The 21,683-nt window shown below is 35.7% G+C and overlaps 3 protein-coding genes across 3 annotated transcripts; all 3 read right to left on the bottom strand.

The window, feature by feature from the left end:
- Positions 1–753: 753 nt before the first annotated feature.
- Positions 754–2,835, bottom strand: LOC147866986 (histone-lysine N-methyltransferase). The gene is made up of 4 exons (XM_087339787.1): positions 2,681–2,835; positions 1,387–1,427; positions 1,102–1,170; positions 754–1,010 (listed from the first exon to the last, which is right to left on the bottom strand). Exons 1-4 carry the CDS (start codon positions 2,811–2,813, stop codon positions 846–848), a joined length of 408 nt encoding a protein of 135 aa, XP_087195913.1. The 5' UTR covers positions 2,814–2,835; the 3' UTR covers positions 754–845.
- A 1,435-nt stretch (positions 2,836–4,270) lies between these two features.
- Positions 4,271–7,578, bottom strand: LOC147866985 (nifU-like protein 2, chloroplastic). The gene is made up of 4 exons (XM_087339786.1): positions 7,381–7,578; positions 6,398–6,521; positions 5,189–5,508; positions 4,271–4,615 (listed from the first exon to the last, which is right to left on the bottom strand). Exons 1-4 carry the CDS (start codon positions 7,447–7,449, stop codon positions 4,427–4,429), a joined length of 702 nt encoding a protein of 233 aa, XP_087195912.1. The 5' UTR covers positions 7,450–7,578; the 3' UTR covers positions 4,271–4,426.
- Positions 7,579–8,823: 1,245 nt separating this feature from the next.
- LOC147866984 (alpha/beta-Hydrolases superfamily protein) lies at positions 8,824–20,661 on the bottom strand. Its single transcript, XM_087339785.1, has 18 exons — positions 20,348–20,661; positions 19,403–19,578; positions 19,214–19,318; positions 19,048–19,119; positions 18,821–18,968; positions 17,218–17,297; positions 16,214–16,269; positions 15,991–16,115; positions 15,258–15,348; positions 12,468–12,533; positions 11,471–11,696; positions 11,131–11,232; positions 10,746–10,831; positions 10,513–10,635; positions 9,764–9,833; positions 9,574–9,668; positions 9,169–9,273; positions 8,824–9,069 (listed from the first exon to the last, which is right to left on the bottom strand). Exons 1-18 carry the CDS (start codon positions 20,620–20,622, stop codon positions 8,959–8,961), a joined length of 2,112 nt encoding a protein of 703 aa, XP_087195911.1. The 5' UTR covers positions 20,623–20,661; the 3' UTR covers positions 8,824–8,958.
- Positions 20,662–21,683: the final 1,022 nt, after the last annotated feature.

The following is a 21,683-nucleotide window of genomic DNA, read 5'->3' as shown; positions in this document are numbered from 1 at the left end:
ACTATAGACGCCATCAATCAAGTATTCAAAATTTCCAAAAGCTTGGGGTTACAGAAGAGAGTTAGCAATTAAGTACACATTACTTTCTGACCAGTAATGGATCCTCATAGGTCATCCAGCTGTTGCCCTCATAATCATATAGTGCAAGGAGATGGCATACAATATGTTGACCAAATAATCTCTTCGTTAAAGGTAAATGTTGGCAATATGTGCATGGATAATAAGTATCTATGAAAGTATATGAACTTTTAAGTTGACATCCATCAAACTTTTAAATGGGCAGAATATTGCTGTCACGAGACCAAGATGATAAGGAAGCTTGGAGGACATCTATCAGAATTTCTACTATTTAGGCCCTTTTGTACCATGATTCTTAATAATATATTGCCAACCACATTTTGTTCGATCCATTAAGTTAACATCCATATAACTTTTAAATGGCCAGCAAATTGCTGTCACAAGAGACCGAGCTGATATCAAAGCTTGGAGGATATCAGTAATTTCTACTATTTTTAGGCCCCATTGTAGCAGGATTCTTAATAATATATAGCCAACCACATAAAGCACGATCTATTGAGATTTAAATGGGCAGAATATGCTGTCACAAGAGACTGAGATGATAAAAAAGATTGGAGGATATCACTAATTTCTACCTTTTGTACCATGATTCTTAATAGTCAACCACGTATCTCTTGCAAAAACATGGACCATAGAGAAACCATAGAGAAAAGAAATATATGTTAACATTTACAAGAGGCTGAATTTGAGCAGTGTGTGTCCCATTAACTATATCTTGTGTTATAGGTAGTGTTGTCGGTATATTCAAATCTGAGAAACCAGATATTTCAATTTTTTCCACCAGTTGATTGAAGAACATCTTGAAGATTTGCAGTAACTGAATCACTTCGTTCTAAAACTAGCTTTAGGCCAATAATCCTTTCTGCTAAGACTTTGAGATTTGAGTTTACTTTTGTTACAACTTGACTCGCCAATGTAAGGGCTGTGTACAGCTATGTTCACATAAAAAACCGAATCAAAAGAGTTAAAGTGAAAAACAATTGTAATGATTGAAAACTAGTTTTCACAACTTAGGGTGCTTACTTCTTGTGTTAAACGAGTCCAAGAGTGACCTGAAGTCTTCAATGCCAAGTCCAACTCCATGTATGTCCTCTATATGAATCATTTAATCTAAATTAAATCAAAATGGACTTAAATTGCAACATGAAAAGCTGTGAAGTGTTAGCCTCATCCCCCACGTGCTCATATATAATTAGATGTAGTGAATGCTTGTGCTCCAACAAATAAAAATGCACAGGGATTGCTTTATTATCCTGTAGAATCTGAAAACTATAACTGCAATCCCTCCCAAAAAACTATTAATCTCACCTCAAAGGCTTCTTCCAAGTTTTCAGTGGTAGGAAATGAACCTGAAATCATATTGACACTAATAAGACAAATATAATAAATATGCCCTAGTTCCATATCTTTAATGAAACAAAAAGTAAATCAACAAGGTGTCCATCACGCAATGGAACTTAGGATTGTATAATATGAAGTTTTAATATGCAACGCATTACACTATCCTAAAACATTAAGTCGTCTCTTGCTGCCAAAGAAATAGAATTATTGTATTGCTGTAAAATCATACAAACACTCCATCACAGGAGAAGGAATTGAAACAATATATATGGTTAAAAACATCCTCTTACTCATTTACCTGTCGTCAGAGAAACATAGTGATTAGGCAATGTCTTATTAGATTGGAAACCTCAAAGTTTGAGATTAATCAGATGAAACCCCAGGGAACAAAAATGGCAATCTATAGAGACCATTTTCAGACATTGGCGAAGAAGGCTTTCTAGTTAGATGATGTTACATGGACATACACTCTCTCATGGTCTGAGCTGTGTATTTGCAAGCTCTGTTTTCACATCTCTTTGATAGCCTCGTTAAGCTTTTTCTTTTTTTCAGTAGATGATTTTATGGTTTATGGTTCACATGTCCGAGCCTTGATGACGTATCATATGGTATCATGATTTTATGGCATTGTGGATCTCATAGATCATTTTTGCCACTTTTAAGACTGTTAATCTCTCTTGATAATCATTCCTGAGTGTAAAGCCACCTCAGAATCAAGATATTATCATGTATCTTTAGAACAACTAGTGCTTTTAACTTTGTTTCATTATGGATAACCTGAAGTCACTCGATTTTGAATAATGTTTTGTCTCATAGGCGGATTTCGGCCTTTAGTAGACATTAACATATCCCTTCATTTCTTTCTTTCTTGATGTTGTGTTGATGGCTTACACCCCAGCAATGGAAGTTAGATCCTCTCTCTCTCTCTCTCAATGAGCTTACCCTACTGATAAGCTATTAGGCCATCAACAGGAGGTTGTGTGTTCAAATCCTGACTTTCATACATCTTTGTTACACAATATATCCCTTCTCCTAAATTACATGCCACATTGGTGTGTGGAACGAATGAATTCACGCTCTCCAAACAGTTGACACAGCCATTTCAAACTTGGACGGATTTAGTGAATCCTCTCTCGCTCTATCACCATTTAGAAACAAAACACCATTCTACAATATCAGAAAATTACAAATAAAGAAGCATTTTCAAGCGGGGAAAGGGGAAACAGAGAGAGGGAGAGGAAGTGGAAGAGGAAGAAAATACCTGCAATTGAAACAGATGACAGTTGGTCATGAGGGGTTGAAGAAACGGCTAACAGTGGCTCCTCTCTATCTCTCCCTTCCTCTGCGAGATCCTCCATCAAATCAGCCAAGCAAAGAAGGGGTCCCTTCCCCATCCTACCTCTCTCCCTCCTCTGTTCTTCATCTATGTATGTCTTCTTATTATATATATATATATATATATATATTTGGTATGCATACAGTATGTATACAGTATGTCTGCATAATATGTATGTATGTATGTATGTATACAGTATGTCTGTATAATATCTATGTATGCATCTATGTATGTAAGAGACAATGTTTTGCCATTGAATTTAAGCCCAAACTTGTGCCATCATGAATAACCTAATCAAGATACTTTAGGATGCCTTCAGGCTTCATCTACATCCGTAATAAATCAAGCACACAAAAATCACCCTATTGCCACTCGATCTCCTTCTGGTTTACGTACTATGGGTTCTAGAATAGATATGCTTCCCACCAGACATGCGTAATGCTTTGGTGAATGGCGAACGCACAAAGGTGTATACCATGATGCCTATTGGAGGTTTTGAGCTTCCAAAATCTCTTTCGTGTTCCATCCAATAAAAAATTACTTGTGCATTGTAACCAGCAATAATACATACAATAACAATCTATATATGTATGTATGTAAGTATGCAACTATGTAAGTAAGTGTGGATGGATGGATGTGTATACATATAGATGTGTGTGTGGGTGTGTGTAAACATACTATATGCATGTATGTATTATATATATATATATATATATATATAGCATTCTCTAAGTTCTTTGATTCTATTTAGTTCATCTTGAACTTAACCACTTCTAGCGTTAGAAACCGAGCAAGATACTGTAAGAATTTCTAACAGTGTTCCACCCACAAGCATAAATAATGGTTAAGACCCAATTCCATCACTATTTAGACTTTTCTTTGTTCCAAATGAACGCACATGATCAAATTACTTTCCATTTAGATGGAATCTCCGTTACCTAAGAGAAGGGAATTTCATGCCATGTACTTTTATGTAAGTGTATCACCAAATCACTAGCATTTACCTTTTATGTATTTGTATCACCAATTTAGAGGGTTCCTACCCCCTATCATTTGCTCACAAATCTAGGCTGTTTTATCATGGCCATATAACTCTAAGCCTACCTCAATGGAAAATAATTCAGAAGACTGGAAAGAAAGAAAATTGAATTGCATAATAAACAGATACAATAATATACCTTCCAACTCTTTTATTTGTGCTTCAAGTCATAGATACAAGTGCTGAAAACACAATAAATTGATATAAACGATGGCATCATTTTAAGATCATTTTGTAAGTTACAACACGAAACAGTTTTCTCTAAGAAATACAAACTGAGATTTTTCTTGATGTATCTCAAGGTTAGCAGTCTCTTAAGAATAGTTTTATTGTTCTAGCATCACTGAAAATTATATAATGATACAAAAGATAGCCAAAAACAAACTGAGATTTTTCTTGATGTATCTCAAGGTTGCTAGTCTCTTCAGAATAGTGGCCTGAATGCCAATTGAAACATATGTATAAGTATATCAGCAAAAGAAAAGCTTTATTGTTCTAGCATCACTGAAAATTATAAAATGAGACAAAAGATAGCCGACTTTTAAGATTCCTCTTAAAGTTGCAACATACATTGCAGACCATATGACACTGTAAAAAATACTATTTATTTACATAGATAACCCAATGACACACTATAGTAATTGTACAGCAGCAATCATTGGTATCTTTTCCCGGAGCTTTTGTGTGACAGCAACTCGCACGGTCATTACTTGGGCTGCAGGACCGCTTATTCTTACCTTCACAACTGGACCATCTATCTTCTCCAAGTCTATTTCTCCTCCACCCGTACCACTCAAATATGGTCTAATTTCTGAAAGAACCTGGCATGCCAAGTAAACATAGTTCTAATAATTCTTGTTTTTGCTTGTTCTTATTTGGATTTTTCTTCAAAGAAGGTTAAAGAAGAAATGCCTAGAAATTTCTACATAATGAAATAGGCATAGGCCAAATTTATTCAATACATAATGTCCACTAAACTAAAAAGGGTGGCCTAAAACTAGGGTTAGGGTAGCCAGCAAATTAAGAAAGGTCAAAAGGTTTTTCAAAACTCTATTATGTTTATGGTTTATATTTTTTCAAGGACTTCCTTTTTATCTTTAAGGTTATGCAATATAAACTTCGAAGTTTTGATATGTTTGTTAAATTGACATGACATTTCATAGGTCTTAAGTGACTAAAAACTCAGATATACATTTATATGTTTCTAAAATACGATTGAATCATTATAGGTTTTTTCTTGCACTATTTATTTTTTCCCATTGAAGTCCTCCCAATTAACTTTATCCAATTCATGCTAATATTGCATCTATACAACCTATATTCAGCTATGAACTCAACTATACATATATAACTGTTGCATATCGTATATTTTACACATAATAGTCAAAGCTTACCTTCTCGACGTTTTCTTCTGTCAATTCAAGGCCAGTCTCCTCATCTGCGATTTGCTCTACACCAAGGATTTCTGGAATCTTCTCCATCAGTTTGCGTTCAATGCCCATTTTCATTGTCGTCATTGAACTAGGGCAAGACCCACAAGCTCCTTTAAGCTTTAACTTGACCACAAGCCCATCGATCTCAAACAGTTCTACATTCCCACCGTCCGACATTAAATATGGCCGAACTTCATCCAGCACTGCTTCAACATTCTCCTCTGTCAAAGCTAAAGTTCCTTCAGTCGATGCCTCGGGACTTGCTAAAGCTTGACGAGAACCTGTATATTTTGATAGAAGCACAGGAACTTGAATCTTAAAACAGCAAAATTGATGACAAGACCAGAAAGAATATAGTAATCCAAATGTTAACACTCTCAATCAACAGGAAGCACAAGAGAAGAAACTTTTGGAATACCAACACAATCAATCAATCAAAATGGACCACAAGAACATCAAATCTTTGAGTTTTAAGAACTCCGGATTAAAATGGAGCAAAGAAACACCAGGTCTTCGAATGTTATAGCTATAAATCAAGATAGAGAACATGAATATCAGATCTTTGAACATTAATTCTTGAAATCGACATGGCATGAAAAGAAATAGTTAAAATAATGAAACCAACAGGGAGACCTTCAAATCTAAAAGCAATGAATCCACATGTAGCACAAGAGAAATAAGAACTTTGAATATTTAAACGCTCTCAAAATTAAAATGATGCACGTGCATTCAATTTTCCAAATACAAAAGCTATAAATCTGCATGCAATTCAAGAAAAATAAATACTTCAACTGTTTAAACGCACTCAGAATTAACTGGAGCAAAAGAATTGAATCTTCGATCCTTAGGAATATGGGGATTATATTAACCTTTGGTATAAAAACCAAATACATACTCAAAATTCAACTCACGCTTCTAGAGATTCACCAAGAACTGAAACAACTACCATAAAGTGTCCAAAATTGATCTACCAATCCAAGTACTAATAATAAATCAATGGGTTATTCCTTAATGTTAAAGTTCTTAATATCTCTTTTTCCAATTATTATTATATGGGAACCATATCAATCCGAAGAATCAAACTTTAGCAGATAAAGTGTTTAACCAATCTTATTAGTAATAATAAATCAACGGACTCTTCCATAATGTTAATGCTCTTAATCAACATACCTCTCCATGATTTTGGAAACTGATTTTGAATGGCAGTGGATGAGCCCTGGTCACGAATGAAAATGTGAACATCTCCACTTAAGGAAACATCATTCTTAGAACAGATATAACCATGTGAAAAGGCCTAACAAAGGAAGAAACAAAATTAGAAAAGTTTCACAGCCTCTATCAAGCCAAGAATTTTTCTTTTTTTTCGTAGTAAGTTTTCTATTTGCAAAAGTTCTCATGAAAAAACAAGGGAAATTTTCCCAAATATGCTTATACATATTAGAATTTCAAAATATAACATTGCTTATTTTTAACATTACCTATATATGGTTGCCAAACTTGACGCCCTAGTCACACAAAAAGTTATTTTAAGCACACAGTTCTGATTCTAGTTATGAGCAAAATTAGCCAATTAGGGTTCCAATTCTCTCAACTAGGAAATAACCAACTTTCCAATTAGATGCAAAAGTGACAACTTAAGATTTTGATCTAACCAATCACAGCAATGCCGGCTCTCTAATGATAGAGAAATTAGTAATTAAATCTTGTGACTAGCAATATTTTCATTTTGGTGTGACTCTTGGTTGGAGAAGACTAAATTTCCCAAATCCTGTGTGAATATTATTCTTTATAGCCTCCCATATTGATTTTAACACAAACAAAACCAAAACTAAAAGAACTGAAAAAACAGGAACCCTTTATATCTCTAGATATACGCACAATAAAAATGTCAGAACTAAATAGCAAATATCACAAATTTTAACTAATATTAAAGAAACAGCAAAACTTTATATCCTGAAGAAACAGAACATGAGAGAAGTAGAAGAAGGATAAAAAACAAAATACTAGAACGATAAAACAAAAATTATAGAAAAAAAGGAAAGGAAATATTTGCATCTTGAAGGAGACCTTAAGAGAAGAAGAAGAAATAAATTTTTGTAAAAAAAATTTGGAATTAAAATTTTCAAAATAAAATAAAGATAAAGACCAAGCACCTGAAATGGAGAGCGAGCCTGGAAGGAAAGAAGATCGAATGAGAGAGACCTGATCTGCAGATTCTGCATCTCTCTCTCAAGAAGCAGTAAAAAACGTCGACTTCTGAAGCTTCTCTTTGTCTCTCACACACTCTGTCTACTTGTCTATATGTAAACCCTAAAATTGTTGAATTCTGAAGCTTCAAGCTCTGCCTCTCTGCAGAAGAAGAAGAAAAGGAGGAAGAAATACACCTCTATCTCTCAAAAAAATTTATTTTCGTTTTTTCCATTTTTTCTGTTGTTTCAATTTTTATTTTTTATTTTTTTAGTTTTAGTTTTTATTTATTTATTTATTTTAGTTTTATAGTTACATATTTATCTTTGTTTTTTTCTTTTCTTTTATTTATTTATTTATTTTTAGTTTTTTTAAAAAGTTTTTTCTTTTAGTTTTTTATTATTTTTATTTATGTTCGTTTTGTTTTGTTTTATTTATTTATTTCAGGTTGTTTTGTTTAAAGAGTCATCTAAAACATGAACACATTTTGGGATGTCTAGAAGATTAAGAGTTGTAAAATTGCTGCATACCCTTACTTGACGCCTACTTCGCAATAGCTCGAGATTCGTTGTGAACAAGACAAGGCCAAGTTCATGGCAAGGCTTGAACGATCATCCTCTCATGGTTAACATTGGCATTTTCGTTTCCAACAAACTTGGAACCCTATCTTGTAAGGTTCATGGAATCTCCATGCTCTACTTCTACTCAATTGGTACATTTTGTAATTTGACCCGCACACGTGATTGTAGGTGGAAATGTGAACCCTTATCAATGGAATATTGTTGTCTTTCATTTGATTGTGGTATGTACAAAAGCCTCCGTATGGATCTCAATCTCAAGCAAGAAGCAATGAAATGGGAGAGCTATAACTGTTCTACCACACAAACATATTACTACTCTACTAAATGCAAGTAAAAGATTGTCTTCATGCAATCGAATGGAGGCAACACAAAATGTCATGGATGTGGCTGAGAAAGCCCATGAAATTTATTGCCCATGAAATCGTCAAAAAGATGTTTATGCACATCCATATACATATCAAGCCACACTATCTACATATCCCACGTCAATTTTTTAATGGAGGACATGAAGGTGGTGCTTATTATGAAGAATATATATTGAACCACATTTCACAGGGAAAATCATAACATTTAACCAAAGGTGGTAAGATTTGCATTCATTGTACCACACACCCGTTGTTGTTATCTCTTGAGTATGCATCATCAAAAATATGCAATATACATATATACATATATATGTATGTATGTATATATATATATATGTATGTATATATATACATATATATATATATATGCCATATATGTATATATATGCCATATATACATTTATACATATATGGCATATATATATATATGTATATACAAGCATTACACTTGAGATGACATTACTATAATGAATCAAAATAGACATTAGAGTAGGGTGAAGTTCAGATGGGAATTATATTTTCTGTACCAAGGGCATTGCATAATTTATCCGAATGATAAGTATACGTGTAAGAGAAACATATCTAAGTTTCTACACCTCTAAAGGTTATCTACATACACCGGCTCGATAGCATCTGCCACATCGAATGCTCCCAAGACACGTGAAAAGAAAGTGATCTCTTGCTCAAGCGTATACTTAATGTTTTCAGCCTACATGTAGGAAACATAACTTTTAAAACATTACCAACGACTTAATCATTATGCATAAATAATGAATAAATGTAATGTTCAAAAATAATAACTCATTACTTTTCGGAAACCATGCTGTTCACCCTCGTACTCGATGAGGGCAACTGGAATCTTCTTTGCTTTAACATCTTCATATATACGCCGAGCTTGTGTCGCTGGGACAACCTAAAAAAAGCACAAAAAAAATCTTTCATAAGCAAAGAGAGCCTTAATCATTTTTACATAGAAAGACAAATTCTTATCTCTCACCTTGCCTTAACTCTTCGTCTTATGCATAACAAAACCTTGAAATTTAACATAGAAACTCAAATTCTTATATCTTACCTTGTCTCACTCTACTTCTTATACATGATGTCAAGACCTCAACTTTAAAATAGAAGATCATTTTCATCTTATCTTTACCTGGATCTTTCTCAAAGATAGCCTCAACAACCCTAAAATAGAAAGGCAAACACTTATTCTTACCTTGTCTTCAAGCCCTTGGAAAAGTATTATGGGGCATGAGAGTTTCTCCAGGAAATTGAGTGGCGATCGTTCAAAGATAATTTTGTGATCCAGACCTAGGCATAAGAATAAAAATAAGTCACCCATTGTTATGGATTTAATTTTCGAATATCATTTGTTATTTATTTTATGTATGGATTAGCATGCATACCAACTAAGGATTCCACATAATGCGATTCGAATTTGTGGGTATCACCAACAAGAACAAACAAATCACCAATCTGCCACATGGTATATTAAATGGAAATTAATGAAAAATAACCATAGAAACAAAAGAGAAAAATTTGCAAAAACGGCCTTATGAATATTGAAGGATAGACATTAATACTTAATAGAAATAAACGTTTCAAGCTAATTCCAGAAATTTTGATACACGGTCTGGATAAAACTGGATTCCTGTAGCTAGATATCTCCACAGCTCCTTTAGCTTTATACGACTTTGTTTTTTGGGTGGGGGGTAGAGAACTGATAGTAGAAATCTACTACACAACATACATATATTCGGGATGTAATACCCATCCACTTTCTCATCAAAAGCTCGCATAGGTCTTGTTTTATATCACACTGTCTCTATTACATCATCACAGAGCTCTTGTTTTATCTGGCATTGCATTTATTACATGATCATGGATCCCTTGCATAGTAATTATTAAATGACTGACGCTGTTGAATGTGGGTGGCACCTTTTGGAAAGATAGATCGATGCATCCTTGTCGATATGTAGCATCTCAAGTGTTGACATTACAAAAACTATATGTTTTCTGGGCCGGGATATAGTATATACACTCAGATATCACAGTTATAACAAGCTTGCAGAGATTATAGAGATATTCAGCATGTTTAGGCATCAATCATAGAAAGACATATATGTATCCAATAAATAGTTGATTGCAACATTACCCCATAGAAGGAAGCACCCGCTTTGAAAATATCCTTGAACACAAGTGCTGCAAGAGTAGTGTACCCTCCTGCTGAGCCTCCATCAATGCATAGATGCTCACCATTAACCCTTCCAGTATCTACCTGCAGTATATGAAGGTTTTCAATATCATTGATGTTCACGTGGTTCATCCACAAGCATAACTTAAACAGAAATATAAGTATATGCCATACAGTTATTTTGTATATCTCACCAGAAACTTTGCACAGCTACAGCAATCTTCGACATCAATAATGCCCCATGCCCCATAAAGCCTCTCTCTATACTCTCTTCCATATCCTTTAAAAACACACACACAAACAAACATTGAACATGGCAGCAGTTAGCTCTTATTTGAAGCCGGTTTATATTATATTCTGCTTTAAGACTAATTGTACTTTTTCGTGGAAGAGAATTTTTCTATATTACATATTGAAACAAAGACTCATGTTCATCCCATAATACTCATTTTATAGATACGCAATATGAGATCCATGCATAATGTAACTAAAGTATTTTCTAGCACCTCCAATTAATGACAGTTAGAAGCAACTAATCTGACAACCACAACAAGAGCCTCAAAGTTTACATTAAAATACCTGTACTGCCTCCATAGTTTACATCTGCCACAGCCCAACCCCTACTTGTCCAGTACTGAATACCAAGGTTTAAGCTTGTTCGTGCTTCAGCAGTTGGACCCCCTAGAAGGTGAACAAAATGATAATCAATCATCAACAGAATGCGCTTCCAATTTCTTGAAGTTACAATTGACATTATGTTTTTAGGAATATCCTTTATAGCTCCTATTCTCTTGAATAAGGACAATCAATTGTCTAATTAGACCACTGAACATATATTTTACAGATGATCAGCCACAATTCTTCCAATATGCATCAACAATTGTTTTTCAACAATGCAAAGAAATAATAAAATAACTACCATGGGACCGAACAAGTAGTGGCGGTTTATCTCCCGCAGGTGCAGAGTAATCGCTGTTATATGGAGGATAGAAGTTTGCAAATGCGGTCTGGTTTGGCCTGCCAGTTGGAAATTCTATAATATCTGGTGTTGTAAGATATGCTTCATAAGCTGAAAGGTTCAATGATGTCAATGACCAGACAAATAAATACTCAGGGGTTCCCTTAATGGCAGTCGGGAGATCAACCTGTATTAACCAATGAACGTTATCCAAATTGCTCAGGAGAAAGACTCTGGCACAGTAAAGAATCAAGATCAACTGATAATTTCTCTTTCAAACAATTTTAATGAATATTTTGTGAATCAACAAATTGCTTCTACCTTCAGCAAACCAAAATGAAAACTTTAAGATGGAGAATTACAGTTTTTGTACAGATGCTCTAGATTATATATCCATTATTTCAAAATATGAGCTCCAGTTCAAGCCTATGATTACCAAAATAATTCTTCAAAATTGAACTCAATGAAGACATGGAAAATCCCCATTCAGATCTAATTTCAGAGCATAAGAAGGCAGATTTTCCAGGGGATTATCTATTGGAATAGAGCTTGTAGTTCAAAACCTATTTGAGATCAAATATGGACTAGAAACTGGCTGATTCTGATACATCACAAGATGAGCTTCATTCAATTTTTTACAGTACTTATGCTAAAGTTTGCATGATCAATGTGAAATCTGCACTTGATGAATGTTCATATTCCTGATGGCAAACTCTCAGACAGAAAGTTATATAATAATCACAATATGAGCTTCATTCAATTTTTGACAGCATGATCAATGTGAAATCTGCACTTGATGAAGGTTCATATTACTGATGACAACCTCTTGGATAGAAAGATACATATTAATCATTTAAATGTATATTATAACTGATCCTTAACACAAAACAAATTCATTTTTCTCCATCCACTCATCCCGAAAAACAAATATGGGTCCATCAATATGAAAGAAACAAACCTTAATAATGGAAAGTGGATTGGATGATGATGCCACCTGGATGTAAAGATTATCTCCATTCAAGATCTGCAGGGCAGAAATCCACAGCCATATTAGAAGACAACATACACATGCACAGAAATGAAATTTGATATTAACATTTGGCCAAAATGAGCTAAGAAGACAAAGTAAAAATCACCATCTGATACATGATATGAGTATCAGATATAATCTAAAGTTGAGGAACAAGTAACCTATTACAAACTAAAGGGATCCAAATACTAGAGAGAAGTAAACAAATGAAATGTGCCATGAACTTGCTCACAGGTCTCCTCCCAACGAAACCATTTTTAATCGTTGTAATCCACCTGCGAAGTCACGTGCAATAGACAGCAATGATGACTTGCATCCTCCTAAGCAGACCACAACACCTACGAGAGAATGTGTATACTTGAATATTAAAGAGTGTCCGAGATTAAATGTTTAATCAATTTCTATCCTTCATGCTGAGGACAGCTGCTATATTGTCACACAATACTAGGTAATCCTGACTCGTACATGTCAAGAAGTCTCTTCTGTTTCTGCAAAGATCCTGTATGCACTCGCCCCCTATTCAAAGGAGTCCCTTGCCATCTGCATATATCCAGCATCTTCCCTGAAGAGGTCTCTTGGGAGGTTGAGAATCACACAAAGCTGCAGCATTTGTTGTCTGATGACTTGCTGTCAATACTTTCATGAGTTCCAAGTTCCATAATTACATGAAAAAAGTCCGTGTACAAATCCCAAATACTTCAGGCAGCCTTCAGATGTGGAAAGATAATGAGTTGGACGTCTCCTAACAGGACATTTTGATAGGAATGAATTATCAAAGAAAATCTAATCTAGGATGTGTACTGCTGTTGTACCAGATATAGGTGGAGATGCACGTGAAAGACAAACTCTGATCAAAAGGGCGAGAAAAACCTGACACATAGTATGAGCTATCCCATCTAAAGCCTCCTTGGGGTCTTTCCCTTCTAATTCACTCATTATGGATTAGCTATACCATGTGATCTATGACATCTAGGAATCCAACCTACGATCAATGACTGCTCTACCGCTGAGCTACCAAGGAAAAAGGCAAGGATTTTTACTGAACCATGTGACCTATGACATCTACCCCCGATAGGACTCCAACCTACAATCAATCCTTTAACAGCTCACTGCTCTACCACTAAGGTTGTATGGAGTTTTGTTGAACAGATAATCAGACTTCTTTTTCTTTTCAGCTGCCCCTGAATCCAAAAGCCATTCAGATTTCTCAGACATTTCATTTTGATAGCATTTGGATAGTGCAGGGAGCTTCAGAATCCTTTGTTTTGGGGGTGGGCGTGCCTGCATCATGTGATCAACTCCAACCATGCCTGATCATGGTTGGTTGTCCCCCTCCCCATAATTGGTATGGATAAATGATCAACCAATAGTTTCTAATCCCCACCCTCTCAGAGGCATAGTAGAAAAGCCAACTGAGTTAAAGGTGCTTCTCCATCACTGGCTAGGATTTTTCTTTCTTTGGAAGTTTAGGGTTGGCAGGACATCAAAAAGGCCCACCCTCACCGTCTATTATTCTTCCATTTAAACAAGGAATTAATTTTTATGATAAATAGGGTGTTATATCCAAACTACTAAGCATACAGATAATAAAATAGGGATGACAAGATTTGAGCCTGCAGCATCTGGTACCCAAAACAAATGCGCTACCAAGCTGTGCAACATCCCTATGGATATTTGTTGTAATTCACATCACTGAGATGGAATTAGCCAATTCGATTGGATTATAACCAATTATTAGATTTATTCGCCATTGGCACAGTAAACATATAAGTTTCCGTACAGTGAGATTCCAAATCCTCTTATTGAAATGGAAAAAAAATCCTAACTTTCCGAGAAGAGGATTACAAGGCCTTATTATTTTTGTAGGATGCAAAGGATTTGGTAATTTTTAGAAGAGGGAAGAGGGGGAGATAAAAGAACCATAAAGAAAATGTTCAATGCAATATGTGAAGGTTTCTCTCTCTACAGTCACCATGATTGTTACTATAAAGTTTGGATTGTTAGCTAGTTTGTTGATAAAAATTAATCTTCTTTTTCCAGATACCATGGTTTTTACCTTCCTGTGACTATTTAAGATACAATGGGATTATAAATTCAATCTTCTGTTTGGAAAAGGGTGGGCCATCCATAACTAGGAGGTATGTACCATGTATTTTTACCTTCCTGTGACTATTTAAGATGCAATGGGATTATAAATTCAATCTTCTGTTTGGAAAAGGGTGGGTCATCCATAACTAGGAGGCCTGTGCCACTCCTCTGCAGAAAAGTAACTTGTCCCTGAATATAACTAGGTTTCTTCAACAGGGGGATGAATCCCCAATTCAAATTTGGGCTATATTTCTTCTGTACGTCAAAAAAGGTATATCTAATTGTTTAAAAGTGTATATTTATAACAGTTTCCAATCTTCCAAACCTTCACAAACAAATGCTTCCAAAAATGAAATAGCAACACCCACAACTAGTTCTCAGTAACACATGCATAATGCACTACATTGCGCTAAGTTGCTTCCTGCAAGATGCCAACAAAGTGGATAATAATCAACCAAGTGGAACACGATATAGTTTCAGTGCCCCAACCAAGCCAAAGTGAATAAACTAAACAAAACTCCAACAATCCATAATCATGTTCATTCTCTTTCCATGAGCTTCGAGTCTGCTTGAGAAACAGCTATGTAATTGATCATATGGTAAACGAAAAGATTGAGAAAAGAGCCATACCAAATCATATATTTCTGTGAAAGGTAGATCTATGGGCTTGAGAGAGGCAGAAAGCAGGTTCAATACACCAACATAGGACTTGCCCATTTTCCTGTTGGAGTTCAAGCAGAAGAGTTGAAAGAAAGCATACATTTCATAAAATTTCAATTGCATTGATATGAAGGGGAAAATGTCCTTCCAAAGTTTATAAAATCATGCATACAATGAGTTACATATACTGTTTGAATGATACAGGGGTTTATTTATGATTATGCCAACAAAAACCATCATCATGATAAAACTATGAGATACTTGATTGGCAAAGCAGCAAACTTGGTTGCAGTTGAGGACTGTCACTGTATATAAAATTGGAGTAAAATGGTCACGAGAGAAAGATTACAGATAGGAAATAAATACCCTAAAGGTGTGCATATTTTATCAACACCTATCATCTCCCTGGTAAGAGGCACACAGCTTCAAAGGGGCCAATCTTCCTGTGCTCTATCATAAATCATCTTAACTCTCTATATCTCTTTGCCAGAACCCCTCCTTCGAATTTATTATAGAAACATCTTTCTTATTGAAACATTCCAATGATATGTGTTTCTATGACATCCCCCCTAATACCTCCTGTGGGAACATTATTTGCATACAGAGTAACTTCTTTATTAGTTGTGAGAAGCAGCATAACAGAAAACCAGAACAGATTTTTAAGAAGGTAGAATTGCCAACAAATGAGATGTTTAAGACTTACCTGTATGAGCATATAAGAGTATTTTCATTCAGAACTTCATACGAACTATAGCCAAAAACCCATGCTGGCCTTGAAAACTCAGCTTTCATAGGGAGAAGAGACTGAATTATATCCTTTTTGGAATCCTAAACCCAAAATAAAACATTACCCTTGACATTAATGATTTGATATTAAATTGGTTTACACTAAGCTCAGAATAGAAACTAGTTAAAATGTGTTTTACCCATCGATAGAGATTCCAATATCCATTTTCCTTGTCAGAGATGTAAAAAAGACTATCTGCAAAATTGAAATTGAATAACAGTTTGTTTCTTTCAAATCAGAACAATTCATCATTTATTATGGTTTTTTGGGGATCATATATGGTTCTACACCTTGTTGATGGAACATAACTCTAGAGATAGTTTGTTCACTAGAAAAACAACGGATCATTTGGAGTATTCACTTAATCCCTTGAGGGATTATATTTTCTACATATATTTTCTACATATAATTTCAATTATTACACCAATATTGTATACGATTCCCAAATGTCACCTCTGGTTCTGATATTAATTGCCCTAATTTCCATCCAGACATTGTCAGTTTGTGGATGATGACAAAAGGATATTTTTCACTCTAATTGAGCCTATAATCATGAGATAGGTGGAAAATCTTTCTGATGGTGCTATCATATGGCAAGCATGACTGTCCGTGGATCATAAGGCCACTAAGTATTGAGTTACCTGAGTAGAATACTAAGCAAAACTTCTGGACTGTTATCATTCACAGACTTTCTAAGATAAGTGGAGAAAAAAAGCCTAGTTGATGAGGAGCTGGCATCATGCAGAAATTATTTGAACCCAGGGTCTGGGATGCATGTTCATCTCACAATGTCAGAAACTATATCTGAGTGTAAACTACACAATCAAAGAAGAACATAAAATTCATGCTAACGATCATCTATACCCTCAGATCTAGCACACACCTGCACAATATAAATAATAAAAGACAGTAATGTGTATATCGTGTTTTTTTCTAAACAGAGCTAAATAAATTGGCCTAGCGAACAAAGGTCCATGCACTACAACTCAATGTTCAGTAGAATGAAGTAGAAGGAATACTCTCCTGGGGTTTGTTTCTAGGCCACCTCAAATGTGTCCCTAGAAGGCAGTGAAGAAAATAAGGAGAGCAATTTAACTTGACCACAAGAAAAGTACATTTAACCAGAAACTATGGAGTTTCTACCTAGTGGAGACCATTTTGGCTCTGTTGGAGACTCGATACTGCCATCTTTTCCAGCCAAGCATTGTTTTTGCACAATTTTCCTGATAATAAGAAAATGTAACATTATTAAGAAATACTCATTCATGAAATTAAAAAATTTCTTCATGGAAAAACATTCATAGTATTAAAAGCATGTGTCCATTGAAACATGCACATGCACTTCTTTGAAAAATATAACCTTCTTCATGAAAGTTATAATCTGAAACTTCGTCAACGTCAAGCTCAAACTCAAAGAGGGTGGATGATTGTGAGCAAACCTGGTTTGCTCCAATAGTATAGCCATTGCTTGAAAACTCCTTATATGATTTGACTTATATAATGCTTAAACTGCCCATATCCTCATTCCTCAGGAAATCTACTCGCTTGGAATCTTTACGTAAGTCCTAGCACATGGTACTAAAGTTTATGAAAATCCACAAGGAATAAAAAGATCCTCCTCACATGTATCTTACCCTACTAAACACCATGTCAGTATGTGATTGACAGTGGTACCTCATCTCCTATATATTGTTCTTGGCCTAATTAGCAATGTCCATACCTCTCAAAGGCCAGAATCAAACGATGGTCAATCATCATCTTCTTGTATTTGCATTGGATCTATAGTTCCACTCCTAAAGAGTGGTACCATAGAATGAGCAGTTCGGCTAGATATGATGCAATCAGGTTTCACTATATGGCTCTATTGAACATATTCTTTCTTAAGGACTCAGGAGGGAAACCAAGATGTCATACATATGGTACCACTTGATCTTGGAACGCTTTAGTGAATAGCATACATATAATGCCTTACCATAAACGTATAAAACCTCGAAAGATCTGCTCCTATTCAAGAAGCTTTAATAAAAACTTTCAAGCCTTTTAACTATCTCATCCCAAAAAACGTCTCTCCATCCAACTCAGTCTAGTCAAATTGTTCTCTTTTCCTTCTTGAAATGGTGCCACTCATGAAAAATTGTGTTGCTGTGAAATTAGCAATGAGATATTATTTTCCAAAAATCCTCTAAGATGCAGGTTTTACATATGCAGGTTGGGGTGGAGGGTTCTCCACAGAGATCGAAATTCAGTGAACAGAGCGGTGGGGTGCATGGAGCATTCAAGAATGGAGTGTCTGCCATTACATTGGAGGTGACTACAGAAACAGTGTCTGCAGTCACTAAGGCCCAGCTCGCAGGAAAAATACGTGCAGAAGTTGCAAAGCTTTCTTCCAACCTTAATTTGGCCCTTGTATATAGTAAGGGAAATAATCACTGATTGCAAGAGCAGCTTACAATGACATACATTAAGATAATCTAATCTGAAACTTACTTCAAGCTGCATGTAGCAGTGACCCAAAAATCATTTGCCATTTGGAACCTCTACATATATAGTTACTTAGGAACAATCTAAACCTTATGATATCTGTTTATATAATCTACTCTTGTAATCTAGCACTTATTTTCCTTATTGACATAAAAGTGCTGAACTAGGGTTAAGAAAAAACATTGTAGACCTCCTCTAGATCTTTTACCATTTGGAATGTATATATAAATACACATAGATAGAGGCATGAGAATGGGAATTTTACCCATCTGAAGACAAATCGCCAATCCATAGTTGGGCCTTATCCCAGGGCATATTTGGATGACTCCATTCAATCCATGCAATCTTCCGACCATCCGAATTTATACGTGGGAAGGAATAGAAATCATTCCCTTTTACAAGGATCTCTGGCTCTGATTCATTATGATGAGATTATCAATCAGACTGTATTGAAGCTTGAAAAAGCCTTTAGCAAGTATTTCATGGGTTTACCTTCAATTGTGTCTGTATTGAGAGAAATGGAAACGATTTCGTTTACAGGTTCCACATTCTCCTTGCGCTGATCTATGTTTATCAACAATTTTCGTATAAGATGCAAATGCAACCAGCCTCTAAGAAAGGTGGTACAATGGATAGCAGAAAGAATGATGTGACGTACCTTCTCTTACTGCAATGTACCGATTGCGCCTTCTGTCAACAACACCATCAGCATAACGGACTATGGTTCCCCCGTAATCAGGAGTCAATGGTTTAGGTTTATCATCTGAGAACATCACTCGATTTTATACATAATCCTGGATTTATTTTGCTTTTGATTTGACACAAACCATTATACATGCAAACCTACCACAATGTAGAGATTGCAAGTAGAGCCTTTGATCCTTGTAGTTTGAGAATATGACGATATCTCCATCTATTGTAAAAGCTCCACCACCATATTCATGAACCGATGTCCTCACATTAAATTCAGGAGGGGTAACATCTTTATACCCAGAACTTGATTGTTCAATGAGCACATTACGTCTGCAGCAAAGCATGCTAAATATCAACTTTGTAAAAATTTAGAGAGCTAGATTAGAACTCTAAGCTTCTGGTGTGCCTAATACATCATACAACAGAATAGATCGACTGAAGAAGTATAATGTAACAACGAAGAACTAACCTGAATTAATTTTAGAATGCAAGAGGACAATGGTAGCAGATTGAGGAAGAGTTGTATGAATACTTATATGCAAATTGATCTACTCTATGTGAGTTCCATTCATATTTATGTGTATTCCATTCATATTTGTGTGCATTCCATTCATAGTTGTGTGTATCACGTTGCTTGTTTTTGTTCAGGATACCCGGAGGATGATTCAAAATCTAATTGTTTATCCTTGCCTGTTGAATCTGATCTTTGTTTCCTCACCCTGGATGCCTTATATTACATAGGCCACTTTTGGCATCTTATATATGTAGCAAAGCACTCTCTCTATCTCTATAGATACACACGTACATATGTATGTATGTGTCTATGTATATGACAAATACATACATCTACATCTACGTACATATATATGTAGTTATATACATATTATAGCTATACGTATATGTATATATATATGAAATATATACATATATATAGAGATGTATATATATATATACATATATGTATGTATGTATGTATGTAATCCCCAGGCGTGTGATCATGAAGATATATACACATATAATCATAGACGTACATGTATATACCTACATATACATGCACTCGTAGACACAAACATAGAAATAGGATATGGAATCAACATACCCAGATTCTGTTGGGCGACCTTCCAGCAAGTAGAAAGATCCACGCCCATCGACAGCCATGCCGCCCAATTTCTTTCCAGAAGAAGCCACGATGTCAGCAGTGAGAGGAGACTTCCATGAACCAAACTTGGCTTCTTCTTGTTGTGCGGCAGCGCTAGCCATGGTGTGAGAGAAGCAGAGGGTAGAAGGAAGAGTCCTCTTGGCTTGGCACAATGAGAGAGCCTTGGAAGTGGCAAAATGCACATGCCTTGCCTGCATCACAACAAGCATCACCATTTCCACTCCTTATCCTCCATCTTCCAAAGACTTCCATTGCTTACACATCTAACACATTGGGCAACTTTCACCGGTCAAGGTCAAGGTCAAGGCCACATGCAAACTTCCAATGGGTCATATCGGGATTTGACTTCCATTGTTGCTCGAGTCTAGTCAAAGTCGAGTCTCGACACCGATTCCACCTGTCGAGGTCAAGGTCAAGGTCAAGGTCACGTGCAAACTTCCAATGGGTCATGTCAGGATTTGACTTCCATTGTTGCTCGAGTCTCGACACCAATTCCACCTGTCAAGGTCAAGGCCAAGGTCACACGCAAACTTCCAATGGGTCATGTCGGGATTTGACTTCCATTGTTGCGCGTGTCTAGTCAAAGTCGAGTCTCGACACCGATTCCACCAGTCGACCCTTGCTTGGGTCTACATGCGAGCTGAATATATGAAACCCAGTTTGGACTCAACTTCCATTTGTCCATTCTTGACTCCCAAGAGAGAGGGCCTTCGACCTAACATTCGAGTGTTTGGTGTTTGAAACCCCAACCTACACTCTTTCTCGTGTCGAGTCGATACTCGATCTGCAAAGTCACACTTACCCTCCAATGATTCTTTTATCACTTTTCTTGTCTTTATGTTACATGGAATCTTTCTTCGGTGTCATGTCATCGTGATGGACACATCGAACATCTTGAAGATGATGCATTGTGACTTGAGTATGTCCTTTCACAAGCCGCTTTTTGGAAGTTGGGTCAGTGTGACAGTTTTGCATTATTGTAACATATAATAAAATAGCAAAATCCTTTAGATTTTAGAGGCCCAGGTTTAAGAAGATGATGTGCTACGAGGAGTATGAATTGTACTAATAAGGAAACTCTTTGAGAGATAAAAAAAGTCATGCATATATACACATATACTTGAATGGAGAGAGAGAGAGAGAGAGAAAGAAAGAAAGAAAGATATATTTTCCGTCTCCTAAGGCCAAATTTGGCCCATGAGACAATTGGTTTACAACAAAATGGGATATTTACCCATTCATCAAAAGTAAAAATAAAATAAAATAAAAATAGAGT

The sequence above is a fragment of the Azolla caroliniana genome, unplaced genomic scaffold (genome assembly GCF_043228905.1).
Source record: "Azolla caroliniana isolate FFs.n. ecotype wild unplaced genomic scaffold, voAzoCaro1.0.p SCAF_2, whole genome shotgun sequence".
Taxonomy (NCBI): Eukaryota; Viridiplantae; Streptophyta; class Polypodiopsida; order Salviniales; family Salviniaceae; genus Azolla; species Azolla caroliniana.
Note: the sequence above shows the minus strand (reverse complement) of the source record. Positions and strands in the feature narration are given on the sequence as shown.